The sequence below is a fragment of the Aptenodytes forsteri genome, unplaced genomic scaffold, assembly GCF_000699145.1.
Source record: "Aptenodytes forsteri isolate BGI_AS27 unplaced genomic scaffold, ASM69914v1 Scaffold15, whole genome shotgun sequence".
Lineage (NCBI taxonomy): Eukaryota > Metazoa > Chordata > Aves > Sphenisciformes > Spheniscidae > Aptenodytes > Aptenodytes forsteri.
This window is the reverse complement of record NW_008795129.1, coordinates 26,031,006-26,056,409: the sequence shown is the minus strand read 5'-3', so window position 1 is coordinate 26,056,409 and position 25,404 is coordinate 26,031,006. Positions and strand designations below refer to the sequence as shown.

Sequence of the window (25,404 nt, the reverse complement as noted above, 5' to 3'; positions counted from 1 at the left end):
TGCATTAATGGGCATCATGGTGAACATAATCTCTCAGGAACGGTCACAATAAAGATGTTCTACTGATTAATGTTCCACTAGGCCTGTATTTAATAATTTATATAATTTGTATTATCTTTAAAATTGCTATCACTATGGTGGACAAGGAAAAACACAAACAATTCAATCTAATAATTTTACACAAGAAAACATTATACATTGCAATTAAAACTGTTAGGTTCATACAGGAGTAACTGGTCAAGTTTTACAGAGATGAATTATTGGGAAACAAAGCTGCACGTTTAAACAATATAATAAGAGAATACTTCTATAAGGTCATAAATACTTTATAAATTACATAAATATTGGTGTTTGGTATTATCGCATTTATATTCTTATAAACTGTGGTTTTAAATATTATTCCCATAACAACATATGCTTCTATAAAATTAACAAACTTTAAAAATAATGACAGTATGTCTTATAAAAAATGTCTCCATTAATTTTTCTATACTTTGAATTGAGAAAGAGAAATAATAGTGTTACAGTACTAAAAAATGGTCATTCCGCACTCATTCACCTAATCCTTGTTTTTATACAAAGAATTAAGCACCCCTTCCCGAAGCATTACACTGTGCGGTTTGCGGGTATTGGTCAAGAATATCCTATGCTATCCTATCAGGATGATTAATGAAGGCACCTTTTTCACAGAATGTCAGACTCTGCCTTTTTAACAACTGACCTTTCATAGAATACTACTGAACTCATAATTCCACTTTTGTTCAGTTTCTTATTAGTGGAGTTAAAATTAATACTTATGGGAATGATGGCTAAGGTGATGCACAGTAAATCTTATAGCACATCAACCTTCTGCACCGACTACCAAAGGAATAGTACCTGCATTTGTCTAGTTCAATAGCATAAGTATTCTAGTAAAACTCTGTGTCCTTTTAAAAGACAAATTAGGTCAATATTCAACCCTCTTTCAAGTACAAAGCTGTACATACGGAGAAAGACTTTCAAAGTTCAGATATTCTCATGAAATAGTTAATGCCTACTGTACATGGAGGGATTTGTCGTCCTGCTGCACTGTTTGAAGCTTCCAAGGCGACGTGGACGATGCACAGCATAAAGCCGTCCGTAACCCACCATCATCTGTGGGGAGACATTTTAGCCACCCATCCAGACAGCCTGGTAGCTACAGCCACTTACTCCCCAGGACGGCCACATACATCTCCATATCCTAAAAGCTACATCTTCCAGCCGGGAGTAACAGCCCTGTAACGTGCCACCACAAGGATTTTAAGGAAGTCACTGATGCTGTGACGATAACCCTATTTTTGAAATGACGACACTGAAAAGTTGTCCAAGGTGAACAAAGGACCCCTGTTTCTTTGAGGTGTTTAACATCCAACTTGCTGTTATCAGACTTCTTGAGGAAGGGAACAATGGTGTAACATGACATTAACGACTAGTTTACTACCACCTCAGAACACCAAAAAATTAAAGCTGAATAAGCAAAATCCCAGATGCCACACGAGTACCTACCACCACTGCAGTTATCAGATGACATGCCACCCCCCTACAGAGGACACCACAGGTCTCTGCAGATCCCCTCTTCTCCCAGGAGGATTACCATCACCCGCCATCCAGCCTTCCCAGCTCCATCATGGAATGGCTGCACAAGCCGGGGCTGGTTTCCAACTCACTGCAACAGACCACTACTGTCAGCTTCTCCTTCACTTCAATATCCCACCACTTCTCTCTCCCTGGAAATCAATGCCACGTTTAAGCTCCCCTACAGTCTCCTTCTGGTCTCCTCCATCCCAATGAAGACGAAAGATGATTGACAAAGGCTGACCACAGACATCTCTAGTTTATTGCTATTGACATACCTACGAGGCCCAGATGCAGGGATGGTCACACTGCTCCAATTAAGCTGGAAAGTCCATACAGAACAGAACAGGTACCATATTGGGTACCAAAGGAATGTTGGCTGGATCAGGATTGTTCTGCCCAAGGAGATGTGATAATGCTGCTTCATTTCTCAGGACTCACATGCCATTTCTGTACCACGCTCTGCTCCTCGGCATAGCCAAACCCCGTGTGCTTCTACAGTGGCCAGAGCCACAAATCCTACTCACCTCCATGCACTGCAGTCCAAATGTAATTAATAAGAAGCAACTGCATGAAGGAACTGAGAAGATGCCTGAGCAAAAGCAGTTCAAATAAAATATGTTGGGATGTGTTTAGTTACAGGAGAACAACAACATTAAAAAAGAGTAAGAGATTAAATCTTCGGCAAGGATATTCATTAACATAACTGGCTATATTTTTATGTCTCTTAAAAACACTGGCATCAACTCTTTTTCCTCAGTTTTATACATTAACATTCCTAAACCCAGAAGCTATCAGGCTACAGACAGCTTTCTATCCTTGAAGATATTTTAAGATGATAAAGATGTGAAACTTTTTATTGGTATATGAAGATCAAAATACATGCTCTTGCAGCGTTGTATCTGATGTCAAACACTTAAGACATCACACAACTGGCAGCAATTCTGTTGTAAAATGTGCAATAATACAAGCAAACTGCAGCTTAATTTTTCTCTACGTGTTCATTCACATTCATGTGGAGTCCATTCACATTCATTATGAGAGAAGGCATCTGCATTATGGCTAAATATTGTATCTTCCAAACAGAACAGCGTTTGCACTGTTTCAACTCTTGCAAATCAAAGAGGCCAGGAGGATTTCACCCTAAATGAGTTTTTCTGGAACAAAGCTAGAGGACATTGGAATGGGTTTCAACCTCCCCTTAGAGCTCCGTATTTTTCATAAGGTCAGTTGGGTTGTAACTTAACTGTTCCATAACCTGAGACTCATGGAAACGTCCGACTCCTCAGCAGAAAAACAGTTCCTATAATGCAACCTAATAAACTGACTGCACTCCACTTTCCAAACAGCTTTCCTGATCTTTCCTCCAGCCATGCATTACACTAATAAGTATAGCTTGAGAAATAAAAACCACACACACACAAAAATCAAAATAGTTTTTTTCTGGAATCAATTTTACTCCTACAACAAAAGAAAAAAGTATTTCCTTGCTCTTTCAGTTCTTAGAAATGCTATCGCACTGGGGAAAGGATGGGTGTTTTTCCCTGCACAAAATCAAGAAAAAATTTACAACTTTGTCACAGGTGAATATTTAGAAGTTACAAGAGAAAATAATTATTTCTGAAAAACATGAAAAGTGTACTGAAATATTGGATCTTCCCATAAATTTTGAAAATAAAGGTTTGTATATTCTCACTCAATTTACCACAAGATAGCAGCAGAAAGCCCAAAGTTATGACTCTTCCATTGATTACGAAAAAGTAGCATCAAATGTTTAAATTGCAGCATTTTCATGTGAAACGTTTTCATAAGTTTTGTTCATAATTTAACTGAAAACATGCACACAAGTTGCATATAATCTTGTAGAAAAACATCTAAATATGATGAGATAGCATGACCATACAAGTAACTGCAAGTGTTTCTTTCACCTGCTAGCCTTGTACAATTGTGAATTGTGAATTCTTCCAGCTAATTCCCACTAAAGAAGTCATAAGCCAAGAATCGTATTTTGTTGTACCTGCATTTTAGAATAAGAGAAAAAGTGGTAGGAAATCTGAGTTGTGCAGAGTTACAAAAGAGAAATCAAAATCTTCTTTCTCCAATTCTGAGGACAAGGAATCAGGATCTGAGCCACTCTAAAGTGCAATATTATGAGTTCACACACTATGAAAACTTACTGTTAGATACAGCCGGGTATCCTTCCTTTAAATATAACCACCAGTCCCACATAAAACCCAGGAACCTAAAGGAAAGATACCTATCAGGAACTAGAAAGAGTGCTTTAATAAATAGATTGCTCAAGACTTTGTCAGCCCAACACTGAAGGGAAAACACTAAGAATGCATAAGCACAGCACAGATACAACAGCAAATGTATTCCCTCAAGTATGAAAGATGAGACAATAACTACAAAGACACAGAATTTTTATGGAGCAATTTACAATGAAAGTGCAACAAGAAGTGCAGTTCCATATTTATCCCAGACCCAGGAATGAAGGAGACCACATACAAGACAAAAGAGAGCCGCCAACAAGCAGATGAACCCCAGGCAGCAGTAGCCATCACAAAAGCTGAACAGCAAGAGGAAAATCCTGAAGCACTACCATAAAACAGCCTCTGTGCCAACAAACCCAACAAGTACAGGATGAACACCACAGACGAAGCCCTTGATGCGTATCTCTAATGCTGGTGCTAAGCTCTTGGCCTGCTGCAGTACCAGCTTCCCAATGGTGGGGTGAGGGGAAAGGGGATTTCAATCAGCATTGCCAAGGAAAGACCATCATCTTCTTTCCAGCATCTACTTAGATGAATATAAATAAAACAAATATAAATGCATAACATTTATCAACAAGGGATAACCTTTCCATTTAAAAATGACTCTGCAAGAGCCTTCGAAAGACTGCTATTTGGTTCAGCTTAGCTCCAAGCCCCAGTCTCCAACTCTTCCTTGTGCAAACAGCGAGGTCATCCAGCAAAATACAGATGAAAGAGCTACTGGCGGGATCTGCTGCAATGCATTTCTTTGGGGTGGATACAAAATACTTTGCAATCCCAACTAACCAACACGGCTCCCCCGTCGTACAATAACAAACATGATTACTGAGAAGGTCCACTGAAACAGGTTCTTAGTTCTGCTCAACTGGTGAACCCCTCTGTAGGCTGAAACCTAATTCTGGACTTCTGGTGGACATAAAAGTCACTGCATCACATATCACTGCCCACCCATGCATGGAGTGATGCTGCCACCCCCATTGTTCGATAAGGGCGTTGGGGAATGCACTTTTCATTGGTATCTATTAAATAAAGAAGACAGTCATATGCTGGATTACTTAGCTAGAAGCAATGGCATGAAAGTTTAGTTTAAATGACAGAACAATATTTAGAAAAATATGATTATTTTAAAAATTCAATTCCTTACCAGTTGAAAAGTTTACTCAAGATGGAAAGGCAGTACTTAACAGGACTCCCAATTTAAAAGTGCTGGATGAATAAAAAAAAGATATTTCCCAATTAACATACACAGATGTCTCCTCTGGAGTCCAAAACAAAGCAGACCTTTCAATTCTGCAAGTGCTACCTTGACAGAGCCTGTAGTTAAGTTGTGAGAGCTAGAGTTAGCTTGGTCATAAATTATCCCAATTACTATAGATTTTTGATAACAAAGTTATAGGCCTGAAAGAAAAGTATTGAGTGAAGACAAAGTTACAATGTGAATTGAGACAAAGCAAAAATGTAATACCCAAGTGTCACAACTGGTAGTATTTTATTTTGTTATTTCAGCAATGCTACTATTTAATAAATTAGTAAATATGTGCTCATTCTGATAGTTCTTTTAAAGATTTCAATAAAACTAAGAATTAAGCCGCAGCAAGCTTTTGGAATGAATATCAATAAGCAAACTGATAGAATTCAGAAATACCTTCAGTGATTCAAATGCTAAACCCAACCTGAAGTAGCCCTTCGCTGCCACTCATGTACAAGTTACAAAAAATCCAACAAAAAATGAAAAGGAATTTTTAGTCCTAGCATGCTGGACTTAAAAAAAAAAAGTGACTGTTTAGGTAACACTGCTTTCAAAGTGAGAAATTTTACTGTACATGCAATTTGGAAGCCTATAAAACAATTTAAGATTCTAGATCCACATCATAGGGAAGCTAAGAGTCTGACTCATCCGAGATGTGAACACAGCACTATCAGCAAGTAGAAAGTGTTATCAAGAATGTATATCCGAGCTACTTTTTGTTTTCCTTCAGCTTCATTATAGCTGGGGGCTGTTTTTTTGGCCATTTGGCATCTTTTAAACTGTGATTTATCATTATTTCAGACAAAAGATTCTTTGTTCATTCTCAAGTTACCTGCATGCACTGGAAGTCATATATGTCATGAATGTTTTTTTGTTCCTGTATTCTTTTGTTGCCTGCTTTTGTTATTGCTATGAGTTCTATGAAAAAGAATTTAAAAAAGTATTTCCCAGAACAGACAGGAAGTGAGACATGCTATCACAACCCTGAGGATATCCTCTGTTTCACACTGAAACATAAATCTTAAAACCCAGAGGATATCTGCATAAATGAAGAGCATCTGGATAACCTCAGAGTCACAAGCAATATTACCCAGCACACAGAAAACTTCTGACCTACAGGAGTTGATAGGTGATCCCAACCATGACCAACAGAAATTGCAACCAATACTGGAGCCGAGTAAAACAGGGATCTGGTTTAACAGACAAGTACACAATCAGAGCAGCAAAAGCAGAAAAAACCTCCCAAAATGTTCAAGTGCAAAAAGCCTTCAAAAGCAAGCAACAAAACCCCCACAGAAGACCACATTCACCTTGGTTAGTTGTCCCTGCCATCAGCAGAAGAAATCAAACAAAATTAGACTATTTCAAAGAATTCAAGCAGAGGTGGAGAGAGTCAAGACAGTCTAAGGTGCTCTGTGTCGGGGAGACGGAAAGGGTGCGACCCAGAGATCAGGTCAGTCTGGACTTTTGAATTTCAGAGGTATAAACAGAAGACATTTTCTATATTCTTCAAGTGTTCATGTCAGCATTTAAAATTAGAACAAACTATTTTCAGAGGTGAAGAACATTCATGACCTGTGAAGAATGACTGCTTCCAAATTATTGAGGTATTACATTTCAAATTGCCTTAATATAAGCTGATTTATATTTATGACCAAGTTTCACACTGTGTTTAAACTTTCAAAAACTCCTCCCAAGTCAGTTCATTGAACCTAAGGAGTTTAAAAAATAAGGCAGGAAATATTCTCCATCCTCCTTCTCCCTTATATCCAGGCATCTACACACCAGGCTGTTAAGTGCAGTTATCCATCACAAGAGGTTTTCTGAAAGTTGTATTTTGATCAGCACGGTTGTAATTTATATATTAGTCTACTGTAGCACCACATACCACAGGAGCTCTAGGTCTAATACAACAGCCATCAAAAATTTGGTGTACTTCCATAATGCTCTGTACATTAATAAATGCAACAACTGTCTGATAGCCATGCGTATTACTAGTGAGCAGCATGCTTTTTATGTTTAGCATGGACTGATCCACCCATGAACCCAACCCACTCTTTCGGGAATACTCATTCTCTTTGACAGCAATCTGTGATATAACCCTTATTTCACTTTTAGGAAAATTCAAGACATTTCCTATTGGAGCATGAAGGACTATAAAAGCATCTATCTTATTAAAGTGGACTTTCAAGTCCTTTCAATATGAGTGACTTCAGTGCCACAGGTTGGTTGAGGCAAGATGAAAATAAACAGCTTACTCTTATCTGTTAAATAAGGACTTGAGAAGCATTTCAGTGTCACACCAGGACAAAGCAGCACTCTGTCCTTGTGCAACAGGCTGTACCGCAGCTACACTACAGCCCCTATCCTGGACCTTTGCAGTGCACGTGACTGAAATAAACTTGAAAAATAAGCTAATTGTTCAGACTCCATGGTAAGAACAATCTGTGGAATCCTAATTTTTTGTAAGGTAGGCAGTCTACCGACTTGGTTCTGCATATGTGATGAGAAATGTCTAGCTGTCCAGTAATGTAGTTCAATGAATGTGACAAAAAATAGTCTTTTTGCATGTTTTCTTTCCAGCTCTGGAGAGGCTTTCCATCAGGAATAGAAAGTGGTCACATTTTTGCAGCTAAAACTCTGTTAGTAAGCGCTAGATGCCATCCCTCGTCACAGGAGCCAAGCTGACACCAAGCTAGGCAGTGTCTGCCCAGCACCTCCAAAATAAGATATCCGTGTGTGTAGGTATATTTTAAATCAGTGGCAGTGCTATATGCATCTGCGTCGTAGTGTCCATGAAACAACAAACTCATCCACCCTCAAAGACTGCGTAACACTGGTGAAACATTACCAGAAGCAAGATGCACAGAGAGACTATGTTAATCATCATCATCTGAACACAAGCAAAACCTAACTGTGGAATGACAAAACCAAGGGTACATGCATTAATAAAGAAGTGGAGGAAGAACAAATGACAAGAAAACAATTGACTAATAACCTGAAGTACAGAGTTTTTTAACTTCACCTCATTACTTCTTGCTCTGAACCAGCACAAGCAGAAGAAAGGTCCTCTGCAATAGTCCTGTTTCACACTAGACAATCCTTACATCATGTATAAATCTACGAAGTTCCTTAGGAAAATAAAATACAATTAAAAAAGATCTGTTAGTACGAATGACAATTTACATATTAGCAGACTACAACAGTAAACCTCTCAAATGTCAAAATTAAAGAAATTGATAGCTAATTTGATTAGCTGATCACCAGCATTTCACATTTGCTGTCTATGGTATAATATATTTACTCAGAAGTTTAGAAGCAATCAAAAAAAGCTTTTATCACCAGCAAGCACTCATTTTAATAAGCAAAGAGGCAATTGTGAGTATTTATCACTTGAAGGATTATATGCACTGAACAACCTTAAATTCTTCAAAAGCCAATAGGAACTTATTTCTACTTAACCAGAATCTCTGAGAACTAGCAAAGATGGGCTGCTGGGTGTTTATCTACAAGGTATTTATCCTTGGAATTATTCTCATTTAATCTTTTAATGAATAACCATTTTAAGGAATTTGGGAAAGTTAGATTTAAAGACTATATAGTAAGGCAACTACTGATAACACCAATGAAACTATCCTAACACTGAATAGATGGAACAGTTCGCACTTTTTCCTGGTGAAGAGATGACTCCTTCGACAATGAATTCATAACTCAAATATTTTCTGTCAGTTTTTTCAAGAATCTAAGGAGGATGCAGTTCTGCTCATCACCACTACATTGACATTTCCTTCTCGCCCAATTTGCAAGGAGGTCTGCAAGATTAAAATAGGCTATCATTGACTTCTATTTATGATTTCATTAAATCCAGCACAGTTCAAAGAACTGTGATAGCAACCAATATGGACCAAGAATTAATGTCCTCTATCCTACGCTTATTCCAAACAAACTGTGAATTTGGAACAGACTCAAAACAGAAATATTCCCAAACTATCATTTCATTAAAACAAGCAAAATGAAGTAACACCATAATGAAGAAGCAAAAAAAATCCAAACACAGGAAAGTGGTCTCTGTTCCTAGAACTTAAACTTAGTCAAAGGAAGTTTATCAAAAATACTCCAGGGATTTCTAGAGATAAATTCTTAAAAAGCAAGCAGAGTAACTAGGCTGTTTGAAGTTTTTATTATTATTTTGTTTAAACCAAGGTATTACAGAAGACACAAGGCAGGCTATGCACACAAACCAGTGGAAGATGGGATGCTGACAGTTCCCCGTTTCTGCACTTCTATAAACTCGCATGAGACACACCGATATCATCAGCCAAGAAATACCCCTTGATGCGAATCTTTAGGAAAACCTGCTTGTACAAACATGCTGTTTACACAGCACCGCTCTCCCATGACATGCTTCTATACTATGCATTGAGACTTGTATTTACTTTAGCAACTTTGAACTGAGTATCCGATCATGACCAAAAGTGGACTTCCACTGCCCTGGACACTAATCATCTCATTTATGTTGCTTCATATTCCATTTTAATTTTATAGAAAACAAAACACACTGATTAAAATTAGTTTCTTTTACAGATTTTTAAGAAAGGAACTGCAAAGCTGGCCTGTTGTATGTTAACGTCACCAGGATTCGGGGACAACGTATCTTTGACAGCAAAGCTCCAATTCAATTTTTTCTGTAAACATTCTTATTGATGTTTGTTTTCAAGGTATCTTAAAGCATTCACAGGCTGCCAGGATAATCCTAGTGAGAAAGGACCTCAGGAGAGCTCCAGTCCAAACCATCCTCCCCAGGCTGGGCTGACAGAGGCAGCAAGAGCCTCTTCCTTACCTGGGTCCATTGTCACTTGGCACCTTGTGGTGAGGGACTAACTAGCTGGTGAGGCACAGATCAGCTGCCCTGTTCACCAGGAGCTGTTTTCCTTGTTCAATCTTTGACCACTAACACAGCAGCAGAAACTCTTCTCGTTGCCTTTCATGTCCCTTTCAATTCCTATCTCCAGTTGAGGTTTCACTTTCTTGACATCACCCCTACAAGCCTAGGCAAGGTTTCCAAAAATCTTCCTTTGTATCCTGTCCCTTTCCACCCTCATGCACCGCCTTTCCGCAGTGGAGCTCCTCCATGCACTCCCCACCTCGCCAAGTGGTCTCCTGACAAGCTGGTGTCTCCAAGTGCAGGGACGGACCATTCTCGAGCACAAGGATGCTGCTCTGGAGGGTCTGACAGCTTTCCTGAACACCTGCACTTCCCAGCTGCCTCCAATGGGAGGCCACCTACTACCTTCCCAAAAATCTGCTCTCCTAAAACCCACAGTCTGCACACTGCTTCTTTCCTTTCTCACTCCTGCAGGATCCAGCAGCGGTGTCTCACAGTCCAGCCACGGCTGCCACCAACCCCACATCCCCAAACTGCTCTTCCTCATTAGTGAGCAACAGATCCTGCTGTGCACCATCCTTGGCTTGCCCATCCAGGGCCATGCATCAACAAAGTGTCCTTGATATCCTCCAGAAAGCATCTTGAGAGCTTGAATCCCACCATGTTGCCTGTTCACAAGATACCAGGGAGGCTGAAGTCTGCCATGAGAACAGGGGTCTGATTTGGAGACTCTAGTTGTTTAAAGGTGGCTTCCATGGTTCACAGCAAACTCCCACCGTGTCACTCTTACTGGCTTCTGGCATGTAATGCTGGTGGCATGGAGGAGCTCAGTTGCTGCCTATTGGTTTTGATAACTGCTTATGACACACTTAAGACTTTGAAACTCAGAAATGTTTGTAAGAACTACGTGGGAGAACTACTGAAGCCAAAATTCTCAGACTTCAATGGGACTTGGATTTGAGTCTACACAAATTAGACACTTAGATTTAACCATCAGAATGTATATACAGTTTAAGTCACCACATTTCTAGGAACAGCTCTGTACCTAGAGATACTGACAGCAAAAGGAAAACCCAGAAGCTCGAGGCTTTCAGAAGAAGCCCGAGATCTGGGATATACAGCAGTGCCCCATTGCAATCTTCAGCCTTCCCGGCTGATGTAGCACCAGCTCTGTTTGCCAAAACCATGAAGAAGCAGCTGCCCCATCCCAGGGTTAGGTACTTCATACCATTGCTAGGAGTATTACTTATCAGAATTTTAAAATTCTTACGCAAAATGAGAATAAGATGAGATGTGATATGGAAACCAGTACTAAATGTTTAATATGATCAGCAATTCACAATTATTTCTTAAGTGTCTTTTTCTGGATAGCTTTTCCACTGCATGATCCTAGTGAGAAGATATGAGATGCTGCTTTTGAATAAGTTATACATTTCCCTTGCTTTACTTGAACATAACAATGCCACCATTATTAATATTTTTACTGTACAAAACAGCACTAGCCTTCCAAAGAAGAGTCCTTGACCAAAATATCAGAGGATATTAAACTGAAGTGATCTACTGATGCAAATCATTAAATCTATTTGCATTTGCTTACTGAACCCTAACACAGAAATTAAACTACATAGTGTGGGAAAAAGAGCTGGTTTTGCATGGTTAAAAGGAGACATCTTGGAAGATCCAAGCTCTATGTCATTAATTTTCCTTCTTCCCCTCATTAACAAGTAAAATGTTTTCACTGCTTGAAAAGTTTTAATAAATAGGAAAAAGCAGGGCAGCTGACATAAGTTTTTAATGTAATATACAAGAGCTTTTAATATTTTTACATATATTAATGTAAAAGCTAAAAATAAATGTTAAAAGGTTACATTTGTGAAGAAAAATGGCATTTACAGTTACAGGATAAGGTTTTAGAATTTAACTCTTTCTTTTCTGGCATGGTGTTCTGAAGATTGTTTGCCATTTAACTGAAAATCAATATAATTGCAAAGGTGAGCCATTGCAGAAGTGGCACGTGTGTTAAAGACATATATTGCCTCAAAGCTCTGCACTCCAGGATGATTTACTGTGCTTTGTCCTACCAAGTTAGACATCTTAAATTCTCTTTATAGAGGGGATTAAGGTAGGCATTTTAAGAACACCTATAATTAGCACAAGCATTGGTAGTATGTGATCTTTGTGAGTTTTACTGCAAATGCATGAACCAAAGTAGCAAACAATGACCAGCTGTTGCAGCTGCCACCTCCAGCTAGAGCTGGGCAAAGCCACTCAACACCAGATAAACCCAAACAATCCTGGCACGTCTCAAACACTGTACAGTGCTCTGAACATAGCGTTTGCATAGTCAAGGCTCTTCAGGTAGATATCACAGGCACTTCTCACCAAAACACTTTTTCTAATTCAGTTCTCTCACTTAAGGAGAGCTGCAAGAAGGGTTCCTATTATCCAGATGCTTATATCTCACTGTCTAATCTCAAAACAGCTCTGAGGCTTTAAATTATTCTCAGCGTTATCTGTCTACGTATCTAGATTTTTTCCAAGGACTAGAGAAGCCTGGGAAGAAAACCAAGATAAAGAGTTGCAATATTTAAGAATACCCACTAATTCTGACACATAATAGAAACATAATCCATGTCATTACGCAGCCCATTTTCCCATCTTTATAGCAAGGATTTGCAATGGAAAAATGCTCCACTGCATTAATCTACCTCTGGCATGAGAAGCGCAAAGGTTCTACTCATGGCCTGAATTACAGAAGAGTTAGTAAAGACACATCAGGCATAGTATCTGTGGCATAGTATAGGGCGGGGTGTCACTAAGGGATTTCTTTCCTAAGAAATTTCTTGCAGAGATGATGCTGCATAGAAAAATTCTCACGCTCCTCTTTGGCGAAATTATTTTTCATCGCTATTACAGCTCTACATCTTCTGCACTAGAAATAAACCCATCATATTTGTGGTATTTTCAAGTGGGTGTCTGCACAAGTTATATTACCTAATACAGTTTGTTGTTATTTTTGCCATTTTAAAATATCATCACTGTAAAATGCGATCACTGGGTTGTTATAACATTTCTTGCTTTAGAAGTCTTGGCCAACCATCAAGGTTTATGAACACACACCTGTCAAGCAGCAAAGCTTTTTGTTCTTCTGCACACTGAAAAAGGTCTTCTAGGGTTTTGACATGGCATTGTCCTTGTTAACGTTAAAGGTTTTAAAACATCAGATTATTAGCATGAATAACTGCCCAATAGAAATCTGGATTTTTTTTTTTTTTTTTTTTTTTTTTTACATAGAACCCTCAAAGGCTTGTCCGGCTAGATTTAGGGACAAACACATAACTGAAGACTTGCAAAAAATCATTCCTATTTGAATCTTGTAATACTGTCTTTGACAGATGACTAGAAATGCAGCGGTGCTGTCAGGAAAAATAATACATCTAAAGTATAGTATTGATTACAGTGGAGTTGCTTGAGATTCACTTCAGTTTAAGTGAAAGAGGAATGTGGGTTTTGCCAATCATGCAAAATAAGGTTCACCATCCACACCTGACAGTAAAACTTATCCTGCAAACCATTTCTAAAAACATATGAAAATACATATTTGAGCTGTACTACGTGTAAGGCTTTGACAAAGTCTAAACTTTCTACGTGTTTTCAGAGTTTAAGTTTTTGAAACACTATTTCCAATAAAAAGTTTTCTTATCTTGATGCAGCATAAACAATCTGTAGTGTCTCCACAAGAAACTATGAAAAAACCTAGCCCAGTTTATTTTTAATAAAAGGAAGACTATGGTATATAATAACTCTTCCTGTCACATCCATTGAATCTGCTGAAATAAAGATTGATGCCTGGATATTTGTAGACACTTCTACCACAGAAGGTAATAGCATTTTAAGGACTTTTTTTTTTTTTTTTTTTTCTAAATATACCACCTTCCTGGAATTTTGAAGTAATTTGGAGTAACAGGCATCATCTTCCTATTAAGGCATCTGCATATTTTGTTTTTAAGACAAGTGACAGAAAACTCAACAAGAGTTAAAAAAGCTTAGTGCCACAAGTTAAGAGATATTTAGAAAAAAAAAAATGCTTAGAGAAAGATGTAAGACTGATCTTTTCCTTTTGGTGACTGTTCTACACAGGCACCCAAAACATGCTTTCACTTTACCCATCAATATATAAATCAAGATTGTCAGGACTATGAAGGGTTAAAACACAAGAGAAGCAGCCTAAAGACCAGACCAACACAGAGCCCATGTGTACTGCTGCACTGCCTCAGACGCACAGCGTTCCCCCATTTTCAGGGGAACTAAACGTCTAAAATCCTGCGTGGATTTTGCCCCACGTGTTGAGCATCACCCCAGAAGGACCAGGTGCTCTCTGAGCCAGCCAAAGTAGTACTTTGAAGCTTTTGAGAACAAGGTACTACAGAAGCAGAGAACATGTGGAGCAGTGCAAGCCCTTCACCTAGCCGCTACCAAAGGACTTAACACACTCAGACTCACGTCAAATGCGGACTGTATCTCAAACCTAATCTGTTCATGTTAACGCCTACAAAAGATCCATCTAATGAACCATTTTCCAGTCACTGTAAACAGTAATTAAATACATTAAGCTATAAAAAAGGAAAGTGCCGTGTAAAACATACTTTGATCATTGGTAAGTGCCATCAGCTTGGATGATTATGGTATTTACAAGAGTAAGTGCTCTGTTTTAGCTGGCAGGAAAGCAATGCATCTGGACTTGTCCACAGTCGGTGTTTTAACATCTTCCCCTAGGGGAGGACTACGACCTTACGGAGGACAAACACTGCTACAGTACCGGTTAAGAAAACCAACCAAAAATGAGTAATTTTCCAAAAGGTGCAGAGGTGTTGGATTTTTTTTTTAATGTTACTACTCGTAAGGTCTATAAACTGTGTGTGGACCGTAAGATGACTTCATATGGACAGTGGTCTTGGTCTTTGAAACAACCAGTGATACTGCTTTACTTATACAAGAATAATGGTTGTAAATACAGTTGCCCATCTTCAATAGCAGAAACATCAGGCTCTGCAGAAGGAACAGAACCCAGTGGCTTGGTTCCACCAGATACACCACATCTTTCCTCAAACAACCTGGAGTCCATAGAACCTACAGTATCAGTAACTTAAGTTTAAAAAAGGTCTCTAGTACACCTTTCCCCTCCCTGCTCCCGCTCTACATTTAGAGATCATCCCAAAGCCATTAACTTCTTAACTGCAAATGTGTACTTTGTCTCATTCAGGTTTTATTCTATACCATTTTAATTAGAAAATCTCTGCTGTTACACAATAATTTTAAGGAAGAACTGAACGGGGGAAAGAGCGGCACCTCTTCCAAGCTACGCTGCCAATAACCCTCTATTCACGTAAGTCACATCAGATGTTCATGGTAAACCAGAAATCTATTCAAAGCAGCTAAGTGGAGTAGTTGCATACTCCGCATTCAGTTGGTTTTTAGTATGCCCCTGAGCTCCACTAAGTTTCTTAGCCATGGCTGATGCTTACTGGAAAAATAGGAGGAGTGGCACTCTCCCAAATGCCTCCCACTTGTGGCATCAAAGTGAGATATCACTCACAGTAAATTTTACAATATGAGGAATGAAACAGTTAGCAAAGTTGACATTTAAACCATCATCACTGGCTATGATTAAATACCTCCGAGATGAACAGAGTGATTCACACCTCTCCAAGTTATTGTTCTAGGCTCTTATCAGACTCCCGTACACTGCTGCATCCGCTGCGTTTTCACACACTTGAGATTTTCTTTGAATCTGTAATAGCTGGAAACCTGTTTAAACTGAGATTCTGGAGAGTTTCTGATAATGTTAAACTGGCAGAGAGAGATTGACTGAAACCCTGGCGAACTTCTTGAACTGCAGATTCACCCTTAAAAGGTTTAGGCAGATTAATAATACAAGAATGACCAAACTGGCTCCTTGTTCCTCCTTCCATGATCTCTCTCATGAAGATGTAGGGAGATGAACCACTCTAAAGAAAATTGCAAATAACCTGCAAGAAATACAGAGGGCAGATGGGATCACACTGCTTCCAAAAGAATCTCTCTTCTGAAAATAGCGTAAAGGAAAGTCGGGGGTATTCCTACACCACCAGGAAAATGCACATTTTGACCAAGTCAAAAGTTGGGCAAGTCAACCTGCCCAACCTCAGTTCTCAGAAACATGCATGAAATGCCAAAAACTCCTCTGCAGTCTCTTGAATTCAAGTTCACTCTCTTGAATTCAAGTTCACATCCATATCGACAAACACCCAGTTCCAAGTCTATGGAGGAGGAGGAGACCACCTGCACACATTGTCTCCTGCAGAGAACGGGAGCTCAGGTTCCTCTGCGGAGCTCAAGCCAGCCGTGCGCCCCGGCAGCCCCCAGGCTGGAGGAGCAGGAGCCCAGTGGCAAGGGGGTGGCTGTCCCCAAGTCATCCACATCTTGCCCCAGCACTGGGCCTGTCCAAGGATGGCAATGACAGATCACAGCCAGCTCAGCTAAGCTTTTAAGTGGAAAACTCAACAGCTTCTCATGGTGGCATCCTTAAGTCCCATGGTGGATGTCAATATTAGCATAACCTGGGATCTGTGCCCAATAATCAGATGGAAAATTTAGCTTTCATTTCACATGCACACTCATCAGTACGTAGTAGTATGTCATGCTGTTCATGACCCTGTGCTCAGCAGGACAGGATTTTCCAACCACACACTGGAAGCTGTTTCAGTTTACCTCAAGGCATGTTATACTACAGCCTCATACTTTTACTAAAATCCTCCAGTTGCCACTGTATTTCACTGCATTAGCACACGTGTAGGCTAGATAACCCTTGCCACATGCTGACCGCACAGCGAGCTGGGAAGCCCGGGGCAATTTTCCTGAGTGAATTCCTGAAAGAACTTGGATTTTTGCAACACAGGGAAAAACTGTTCCCTGCTGCCATACCAACTGCCAAGTCAACACCCCCATGTTTCCAAAGTATCTTCCGCTGTAAATATTTAGCACAGGAAAATACAAGCATGGTTTCTGTTACTATTAACAGAAGTCACAAGTATGACTCCCTACTCGCCAAGCAGATAATTTACCCCTCCAGCTCAGCAGTAAGACAAGGCTTCTCAAAACAGAGTCGTCCCAGGGTGGGAACACCGCAGGCGACAGCGGAATAACGAAGAAAACTAATTCTGAAAGCTGCTAAAGACACTCAGAAGTACAACAGCAATAAAAAAGTGAATTTCTTTTGGACATGAGCAAAAAGAGTTAAACACTTGCAATATTTCAGGCAGGAATATTGGAGGAAAGAGAACCTTCTTGATCAAAACTAATGCTTGTATTTGTATAGACTGGAAGTAAAACTACAACAGCTGTATAGTACTAAATATACATATATACAGAATATACGTACTTTTAGTTCTTTTTTTGAAAATATGAACTGTGAATCTGAAGTTCTTAGAAATAGACAAATTCATAAAAACAAGCTTCACCTTCGGTATACTTTTTGCCCCACTTTACAACCCTGAAGCAATATACTCCAACTTGCTTCAGGAACAGCCCAATGCACAGATCTCTAGACAGCCTGTGAGCCCAACGCATGCACCTCCTTATGAGGCGGTACATAGATTAAAACTACCGCAACCGCTGTTGTACAACGTATGGTATCAAATGCGAAGAATTTGATTATTCCTAAGCTAGTTTGATGCTGACATCATATATTCTGGCTTTATCTTCAGCACTTTATTAATTGACAATGTCAACTTGAATGATAAACGAACAAGTCAATCCACAATTTAAATACTAAAATAGAAATAGGTGATTTCAAGTTACTGTTTTAAGAGAGCCAGTTGTTAGCACTGCACTTAGATTACAAAATGGTTAGAAACAATTTTAGTTAGCATTCAGTAAATTAAAGCTTTCACAATCATTTAACTGAAATACCTCATTTATAGACACAAAAATTTATTTTATGTATATATACACATGCATTTAAAAAGCTTGAATAATTCCTCCTCCCCAAACGGAAACCATTACACCATGATGTGCCTTGACTTTTAAACTCTACCAGCTTCACAAGGAACAGAATAACCTTAGGTTATTACAGTTAGTTTAATCTCATTAATAGATCGATTTCTTTCAAGCATACTGAAAACTGACTTTTACTTTGTTGCTTCTCCTTGTAGTCTACATTATAGTCTGTGTTCTTAAGTATTAAAGGAGAGCCATCACAGAATAGGTTGTAATCTCAGGTGATTAATTGCACAGCATTTTACAAGCTGTAAAAGAGCAAGATCTCCACAAACCGATTATGCCATTAACCAGGCACTCTTATCAGATTTTTCTACAACTAGCAGGTTTGTCTGACAGATTGCAAGTCTTAAGTATTCATATATTTCAAAGGTTTACTTATTTTTGGTGTTAAAAACCCCTAAAATCTATATTGATTGTAACATGCAATTCTACATGAAAAGTCCCAAGCACCGTGGAGCAGAATACCAATATTTATTACCAGACTTGTGCTCATTATGGTTCTCTGACAGGGGTCCATTAAAATCAATTTTTATGTTTCTTATGGGTTTTTTTTCTACCCAGTGTTCTTAACATAGTGTTTATTAGCCAGTTAGGAGAAACACTGGGCACGTTTTGTTTTCTTATGGGTTTTTTTTCTACCCAGTGTTCTTAACATAGTGTTTATTAGCCAGTTAGGAGAAACACTGGGCACTGTTTTGTTTTTATTTTATTCTGTCGAAAATAATGAGGCCAGATTTAACAACTATTCACTAGCGATGAGTAGAAGAGATTAAATGTTATACTTCAGCACAAACATTTACAGATGGCTTTAAAAGTTTTAGAACTTTACCATCGGTAAAGATAAAAGTCCCACCTTCCACCTCTTTTTCAGATTTAAATTCGTAAAGTAATTGTAAGAATATTCTGCTTACCATTAACATCTGAACCACTCTTGAGTAACATTCCATCTAAAATATAACAATTTTTTGCATATAAATCATGCAATCTGCTAAGTTAAGAATTATCAAGATGCCACTAGAGCCTCAACACTCCTGGGAAGCCAGGAAATTAAGTCAGCTCACCACTGAGAAAATTAAAAGATCAAGATCAGAAAAATTAAGAATCAGGAAAAGGATCTAGATTGCCTGATGTCTGCCTAAAGAACAAGATCACAAGATCCTTCTTCAACCAGCCAACTTGGCCATGTTACACGTGAGCAAATGGCAGGCCCCATAAACGAAGAGAGCAGCATCTGTCCTTACAAACAGGACAGACCTTGCCTTGCAGTGATGCTCCCTCGAGGAGGGAAACAACTCACCATTTGCGAGTAATAGCATCTTTCATCTGCAGGGGCAGAGATCAGTAACAAAGTACTCGGAGCTTTTGGGGTCACGTGTAACTTCCTGGAAAAAGGTCTGTGTGCCTGAAAGATCAATTTCTGTCCCTACAAACTTTGTTAAGAGAAGGCAACCCATCAAGTGAAATATTCAAAACCTCAACGCTAAATACAGAAGTTAAAAAGAGACCTTTGCTCTTATCTCTCCAGGAGAACGACACAGACGCACCCAATATAACAATACCTCCCCATCCACCTTCTTGGCCTCTACTAATTAAGAGCCTGTAATTATTTTCTTCCAATAATCTGCCATTTCACTTTAAGCCTGCATTTTTAGTACCCACAACTTCACAATTCTTTGTCTTCAGCTTTTATTTTCATGCAATTCACTTTACAGCTAGCATTATAAAGAACACCACACAATTTCTCATATTCGTCACCTTTGAGAGCCCACAGACCTTTTTCCTACTATTCTTCTACCCACTAGCTGACTTTTCCTCTTCTCAAGGGTGAAGAGTCCTCATCTGCTTAGTTGTTCTTCAGACAGATGCTGCTCTGCAGCAAAGGCAAGCTTCAGCCTTATCCTAAATACCGCTTTATTTCCATTCCTCATCAGCAGAAATCCAATACTGAAATCAGCATATGAAGAAACCGAAGTACTTATTTCAATATCACTGGAGTTGGCAGAACTGTCAAATCCAGAGGCTTGAGAGTTTTCGTATTAGAGGCAAAAACATATTTCAACCAGAATACACATTATGCTTCATATTCCTGATTAATTTTATGCACACTTAAATTACAAGGATAATGAGATAGGAAAACAGAAAAGGGGAAAACCCACAAAACAATGGAGAACTTCGGAAGCAAAAAGCAGAGGAGAAAAGGATAACGTGGAGAGAAGGAAGCCAAACCTGTTTGAGTCTGGTCAGGAAAAGCTCTGCTGTAACAGACTGTGGCAAAGGCTGCAATTTTATTACCAAAAAACAGTTGAAGAGACCAGCCTTAATAAGTAGTATTAGCAACCTTCATTTTGGCAGAGGAATTTGGCAAAGAAATTTGGCATCTAGTAATTTTGAAAGAATTCAGTGTTTCTTCTAAAAATGTCACTCAGCATTTCCTCACAAATAAGGAAAAAGAAAACCAAAGGTCTAAACAGGACGGATGTACTTTAGCAGATTGAACAGCACTTATATTCAACAGTAAAATGTACCAATATCTCCTCAGTCCTCTATTTGAGACGTCACCTCCACTGCCATGTATATCATCTGTTCTGAACTTCAGAAGACATTACAGATATGCAAAACCAACCAAAGCTCTAACAAGTAGTACGCAGTAATTACAACAATTATTCAATCCTAGTTCTGCCTGTTGGAACATATATTTCTAGATAAAGGTCTGCAAAATTTGCAAAGTATGCAAGGAGGTCTTAATCCTCAGTGACAGATTTACATGCGTGTCCAAAATTAGGGGGCAGGATGTACTTTCAAAACCTGTGTTAAAAGTACTTTTATTTTAGAACATTTATTTGCTAGTATCATTGATGCAGCAGAGAAAGAAATGCATTTTGGAGCTGCCACTCCTGAAAGGTACTGGAGGCTGCTTCTGCCTCTCACAGGAGCAAGAACTGTGTTCCCAGTATGGCTAGTAAAAACAAGTACGCATAGTCGTGTCTTAGATCCTCTGGGCTATCTTTTTCCACTACCACATACATAAACATAGGATCAATAGGACATGAACTTACCCACTTGGCAGCACGCTCATTTTTGGAAGTTTTATTTCATGTAAGCCTGTTTCACACCCAGATATCTCGAGTTTTCCCACAGGACTAAGCAGAACTGCGTGTTTCTCCTTGCACTGAGATTCTCCCTCTTTGGAAGGCACCTGTTCATGAAAACAAACTCCTCTTTAATTACATGCATTTTCACCAAGGAACATTCATGTCAAGATTTTTTGAGTTGTTTTCAAAAGTAATTTTTAAAAAAGCAAGAAAACAGCGTATTTCAACTTTCCTCAACTATGGCTTTTACTTTCAAAACTCTGACTTAAAATGATCTATCCTAAGTAGTCAGCATCTAAATCAAAGTCTCAAAGGCCATGTTAACTAGCAGAACAGTGACCTTCGTAAAAATCTCCAGTAATAGCCGTTTCATGGTTGGTTTATCAGCCAACATTCGATGTGTTTTGACACTGAATTCAAAAGGACCATTGTGACAACAAAGTATATTCACTGGTTTAGAGCAGCAGTGTTATGTAAATAACTGCTGGAACACAAATAGAATATGTCTGCTGGAAAAATATATGAAAAAAATCAATCATTCCTTAGTAAAAGAAACATTTTTTATTCCCATTGTTACTAGTCTGGTTTTACGATTACTGATAGGATGTAGTTGGAAACAGATGCCAAGCATTTCTCAATATTGTACAAGACCAACAATAACATACTTGTCAAATTCATCTTGGTTAAAAAAACCAAGACTCAGTAGATGTTTGAGTTGTATTTACAGTTTGGTTTGTACAATCATTAGGTGAGAAACGGGGCAGAACACCACAAGTATGTCCACTGGAGAGTCACCCAGACACCAAAGAGTAGGTTTGGCACACATCACCATCGGTGCTGTACAAGCAGGACAAAAAAGCCTTTGCTCTGAAGAGCTACATTCAAGTGAAACTGAACAAAAAGGGGAACAGAACAAAGAAATCCAAGAAATTGTAAGGCACCACAAGCTAACTCGATCAACAAACATCCTGGTTACATTGAGAGACCAACAAGGTTTCTTGGTGTTTAAAGTCACTCAGACCACACAGCTAACTTGCAGTTTGCCTTACACCTGAAAAATTCACTTGTTACTGCAACATTCAGAACCAGCAACACCTCCAAAGACAACTGTGCAAACTTATTTTCACCAGTATTTACCCAAGTTTATAGTTTACCCCAAAGCGCTCTGAAGTCTGCCCCACCTGTGACACCTATGTCCACCTACAGCAAGGGGGGGGATGCTGAAAGCCCAATGGAAGTATCAGATGAAATGCAGAAGTGATTAAGAAGCTGGGAAACTGACTGAAGAGCACAATGACAGACTAGGCATTCATCAGGAGACAGGAAAATCTACGCATGACAACTTACAGCTGGCTACTGCTTGCAGCTGTACAATAATTATTTTTTTCAAAATAATCACGTAATTTAAAAAGAAATTCTCTTAAGTGCTATGTAATGAAGTCACATCTGCAAATAGTACAATCAGTGTGAAGAGAGGATTAAAAAAAAAAAAATCAAGGAGACTGGTTTGCCCACCAGGGCAAAAGTCAACTTAAACCTCTGAATTTTGGGAAGAACCTACACAATTCCTCAGTTACAGACAGACACGCAGCAACCAGCACAAAGTTACTCAGCTTAGGGAAGTTCTGCGGAGTGTGCCGGGCTTGAAGAACTGCAGGTTCCTAGTGGTTTATTTAGTTTGACTGTAATCCAAATCAGCTTTTTTGCTAAATAGTCAAATGTTTGCTGGTGTTACAAAGAAACTCTCCTGTTCAACCAACTTTTTCCTCTTTCCTTCTCTCTCCTCAAGGAGAGGACATGGGTGAACTTTTTTTTGGAGCAGCACCTCACTGCAGAAGTCTTAGTAAAAAAACAACGTAAAAGTTCACATACGTGGAAAACCAGTATACATTCTTCATTTTTATTTGCGTGACAGCTCTAAACTAGATGCACTGAACCTCATACCATGTACTCCATGAATATAACAGCTTAGTGATAAAAGGACAGCTTTTTCATTATAACAAAACACAGGATGCCGCGAGTAACAGAAAACTATAAATAACCCTATGAGTTCACACCAAGTTGAACTAAGCTTTATAGATGAAAACCTTGAGTGAGTACAACTAGTATTTTCAGTCTTGTTTATCATACACGTTGGGCAGCAATATTTAGAAGGTTTATTTTTATGAAAGAATGAAACTGCATGACATATATCCACATACATATGCGATTGGGTTGGGAGCCTCAGAGATGAAGGTCACTATACAGATATACAATGCATGCTATCCTCTGTCCAGATACTAATGTGCCTTTTCACTATTTACCTACAGCTACTGAGATAAGCCAGAGAAGATCGAAGTAACAATAGACTTATGCAGGCAGTGCTATTTTAAAATAAGTGAAATCTCATTCAAGATTTAAATTGCAACAGTTTTCAGATGCAAATAAACAGCCTTTAAACTTGGCCAGCTGAAATTGCAGTAAATGATGTCTAAGCATTTGGTAGATTGGTGGACACTGAAAACCTGCTCCTGCCCACATCCTTCTAATACAGGCACAATTTGCTCAACACCATCTTCCCCATAGTGCCCTTGCTGAAGCTGTGAGAATTAGAAATGAACGGCAGCTTAAAACAAAAATCTAATAAATCCAAATAAACTGCCTTCTACCTTTTTTCTCCAGCTTATGTAAACGAATTATTTGAGGAATTTTGATCAGGTACAGCATGAACTCCAGCTTCACTCTCCCTTTCCACTGTAATACCTACAAATCTGTGTCAAAATCTCTCATAATTTTGAAATTTATTAGGCAGACAAAAATAGGACTTTTAGAGAGGAAACTTCTCCTGCCATCCTCTGGAGCCTTGCTACAGAAATAAAAATGTAGGTGCAGTGTATATAAGTCTGTATCTCACTAGACTGCTAAATGCTCTGTAGAAAATTGGAAGATTGTTGTTAGCCAATGGAATTAAGTCCTTTTTGTCATTAATAACAGATGAGTATCAAAAGGTTTTCACAGTGGAAGATTTATCAGTAAGAATATTAGCATGATTTATGAGTTAATGTCCTGTACAGAGGAGCCTCATTTTCCAGGCATGCTCCCATGACTTTGCAACAGCACATGCCTCGGTGGCACTGCGCTCCTCCGAAGGGCAAAGGTCCCCTAAATTACACATCAACTCCACTGAACACCACTAGGAAACAGAGATGTGCCGCTCAAATTGCTTTCCTAGGGTTCAGATGCTAAGGACGCAAAACAGCAGTGAGTTTTATCTCCTAAACGAGGTGCCGTGAACTCAAAAGCCAGCATTAGCTTGATGACTTGCATATAAGGATCTTAACCTCTTACGCTTTCCACTGTAATTCAGTTTAACAGCCTTGCTGTGGCCAAGGTTTTCAGTACTAAACATACCTCCCATTTGATTAAACACAGATTTTATTTAAATTTGTATTAATGGTCTTTCACATTACAGTAAATAATTCAAAATTATTTTCTATGTTCTACTGCTCTTAAACCCCCCAAAAATTCCATTGTATTTTGGTCTGAGATCCTAGAATCCAATTCATATCCATAATGGGGAATGGACAAATAAAAAAATGCAGAGAAATCTCAAGGATCAACAAGGTTCAAAAAAATCCATAGCAAAGTTTTTCCATGCTTCATGTTCTCCCAAGAGGTTTGTATTTTCCAGAAACAAAGTCAAGAGAGCAAACCTCACGGCATTTCCTGTGCTTCAGCACCATGCCCCAAATCACTGTTACTGAATTGAAGGGGAGAAAGAATGCAAGATATCTTCATGAACATCACTTTCCAACTTTTCCTGTGTTCTCCTCTTAAAGATCTTACAGTGCATACATACAGTGTTAAAATCCCAGAGACCACAGATTTCCACTGGAAAAACGTGACAGCACTACCCGTGGATGTGTTTGCACTCACCACAAGTGTTCAGCCCTCAGGATATCAGAAACTGTCTTAAAACAAGTTCTGTCTGAAGGCTGTGGTCAAAGAGACTGAAGATGTCACCTTTTCACGTTTTCCCTTCAGTATTATTGAGCACATGAATCCTTCCCATCGGAAGGAGCCAGAGCCCTATCTCTGATGGATCTTCCTCTACAGGTTTTTCCATTTCCTTCACTCTGCTTCAGCAACAATATAAACCTACCATGCCATATCAAAATATTAATGATAATCCCCTCTGCCACCACCTGCATCTGATTTAACAGGGTATTTCCATTAGGCTATAGCATGTGGCTGAACTTCAAATGAAAGTCCTCTTTTTTTTTTTTTTTT

At 38.9% G+C, this 25,404-nt stretch overlaps 1 protein-coding gene across 1 annotated transcript in view; it reads right to left on the bottom strand.

The window, feature by feature from the left end:
* MGMT (O-6-methylguanine-DNA methyltransferase) overlaps positions 1-25,404 on the bottom strand; it is a 176,411-nt gene that overhangs the window by 130,416 nt on the left and 20,591 nt on the right. The window contains exon 3 of the mRNA XM_009277966.1: positions 21,100-21,239. Coding sequence (XP_009276241.1) covers positions 21,100-21,239 — 140 coding nt within the window. The remainder of the gene's footprint in view (positions 1-21,099; positions 21,240-25,404) is intronic.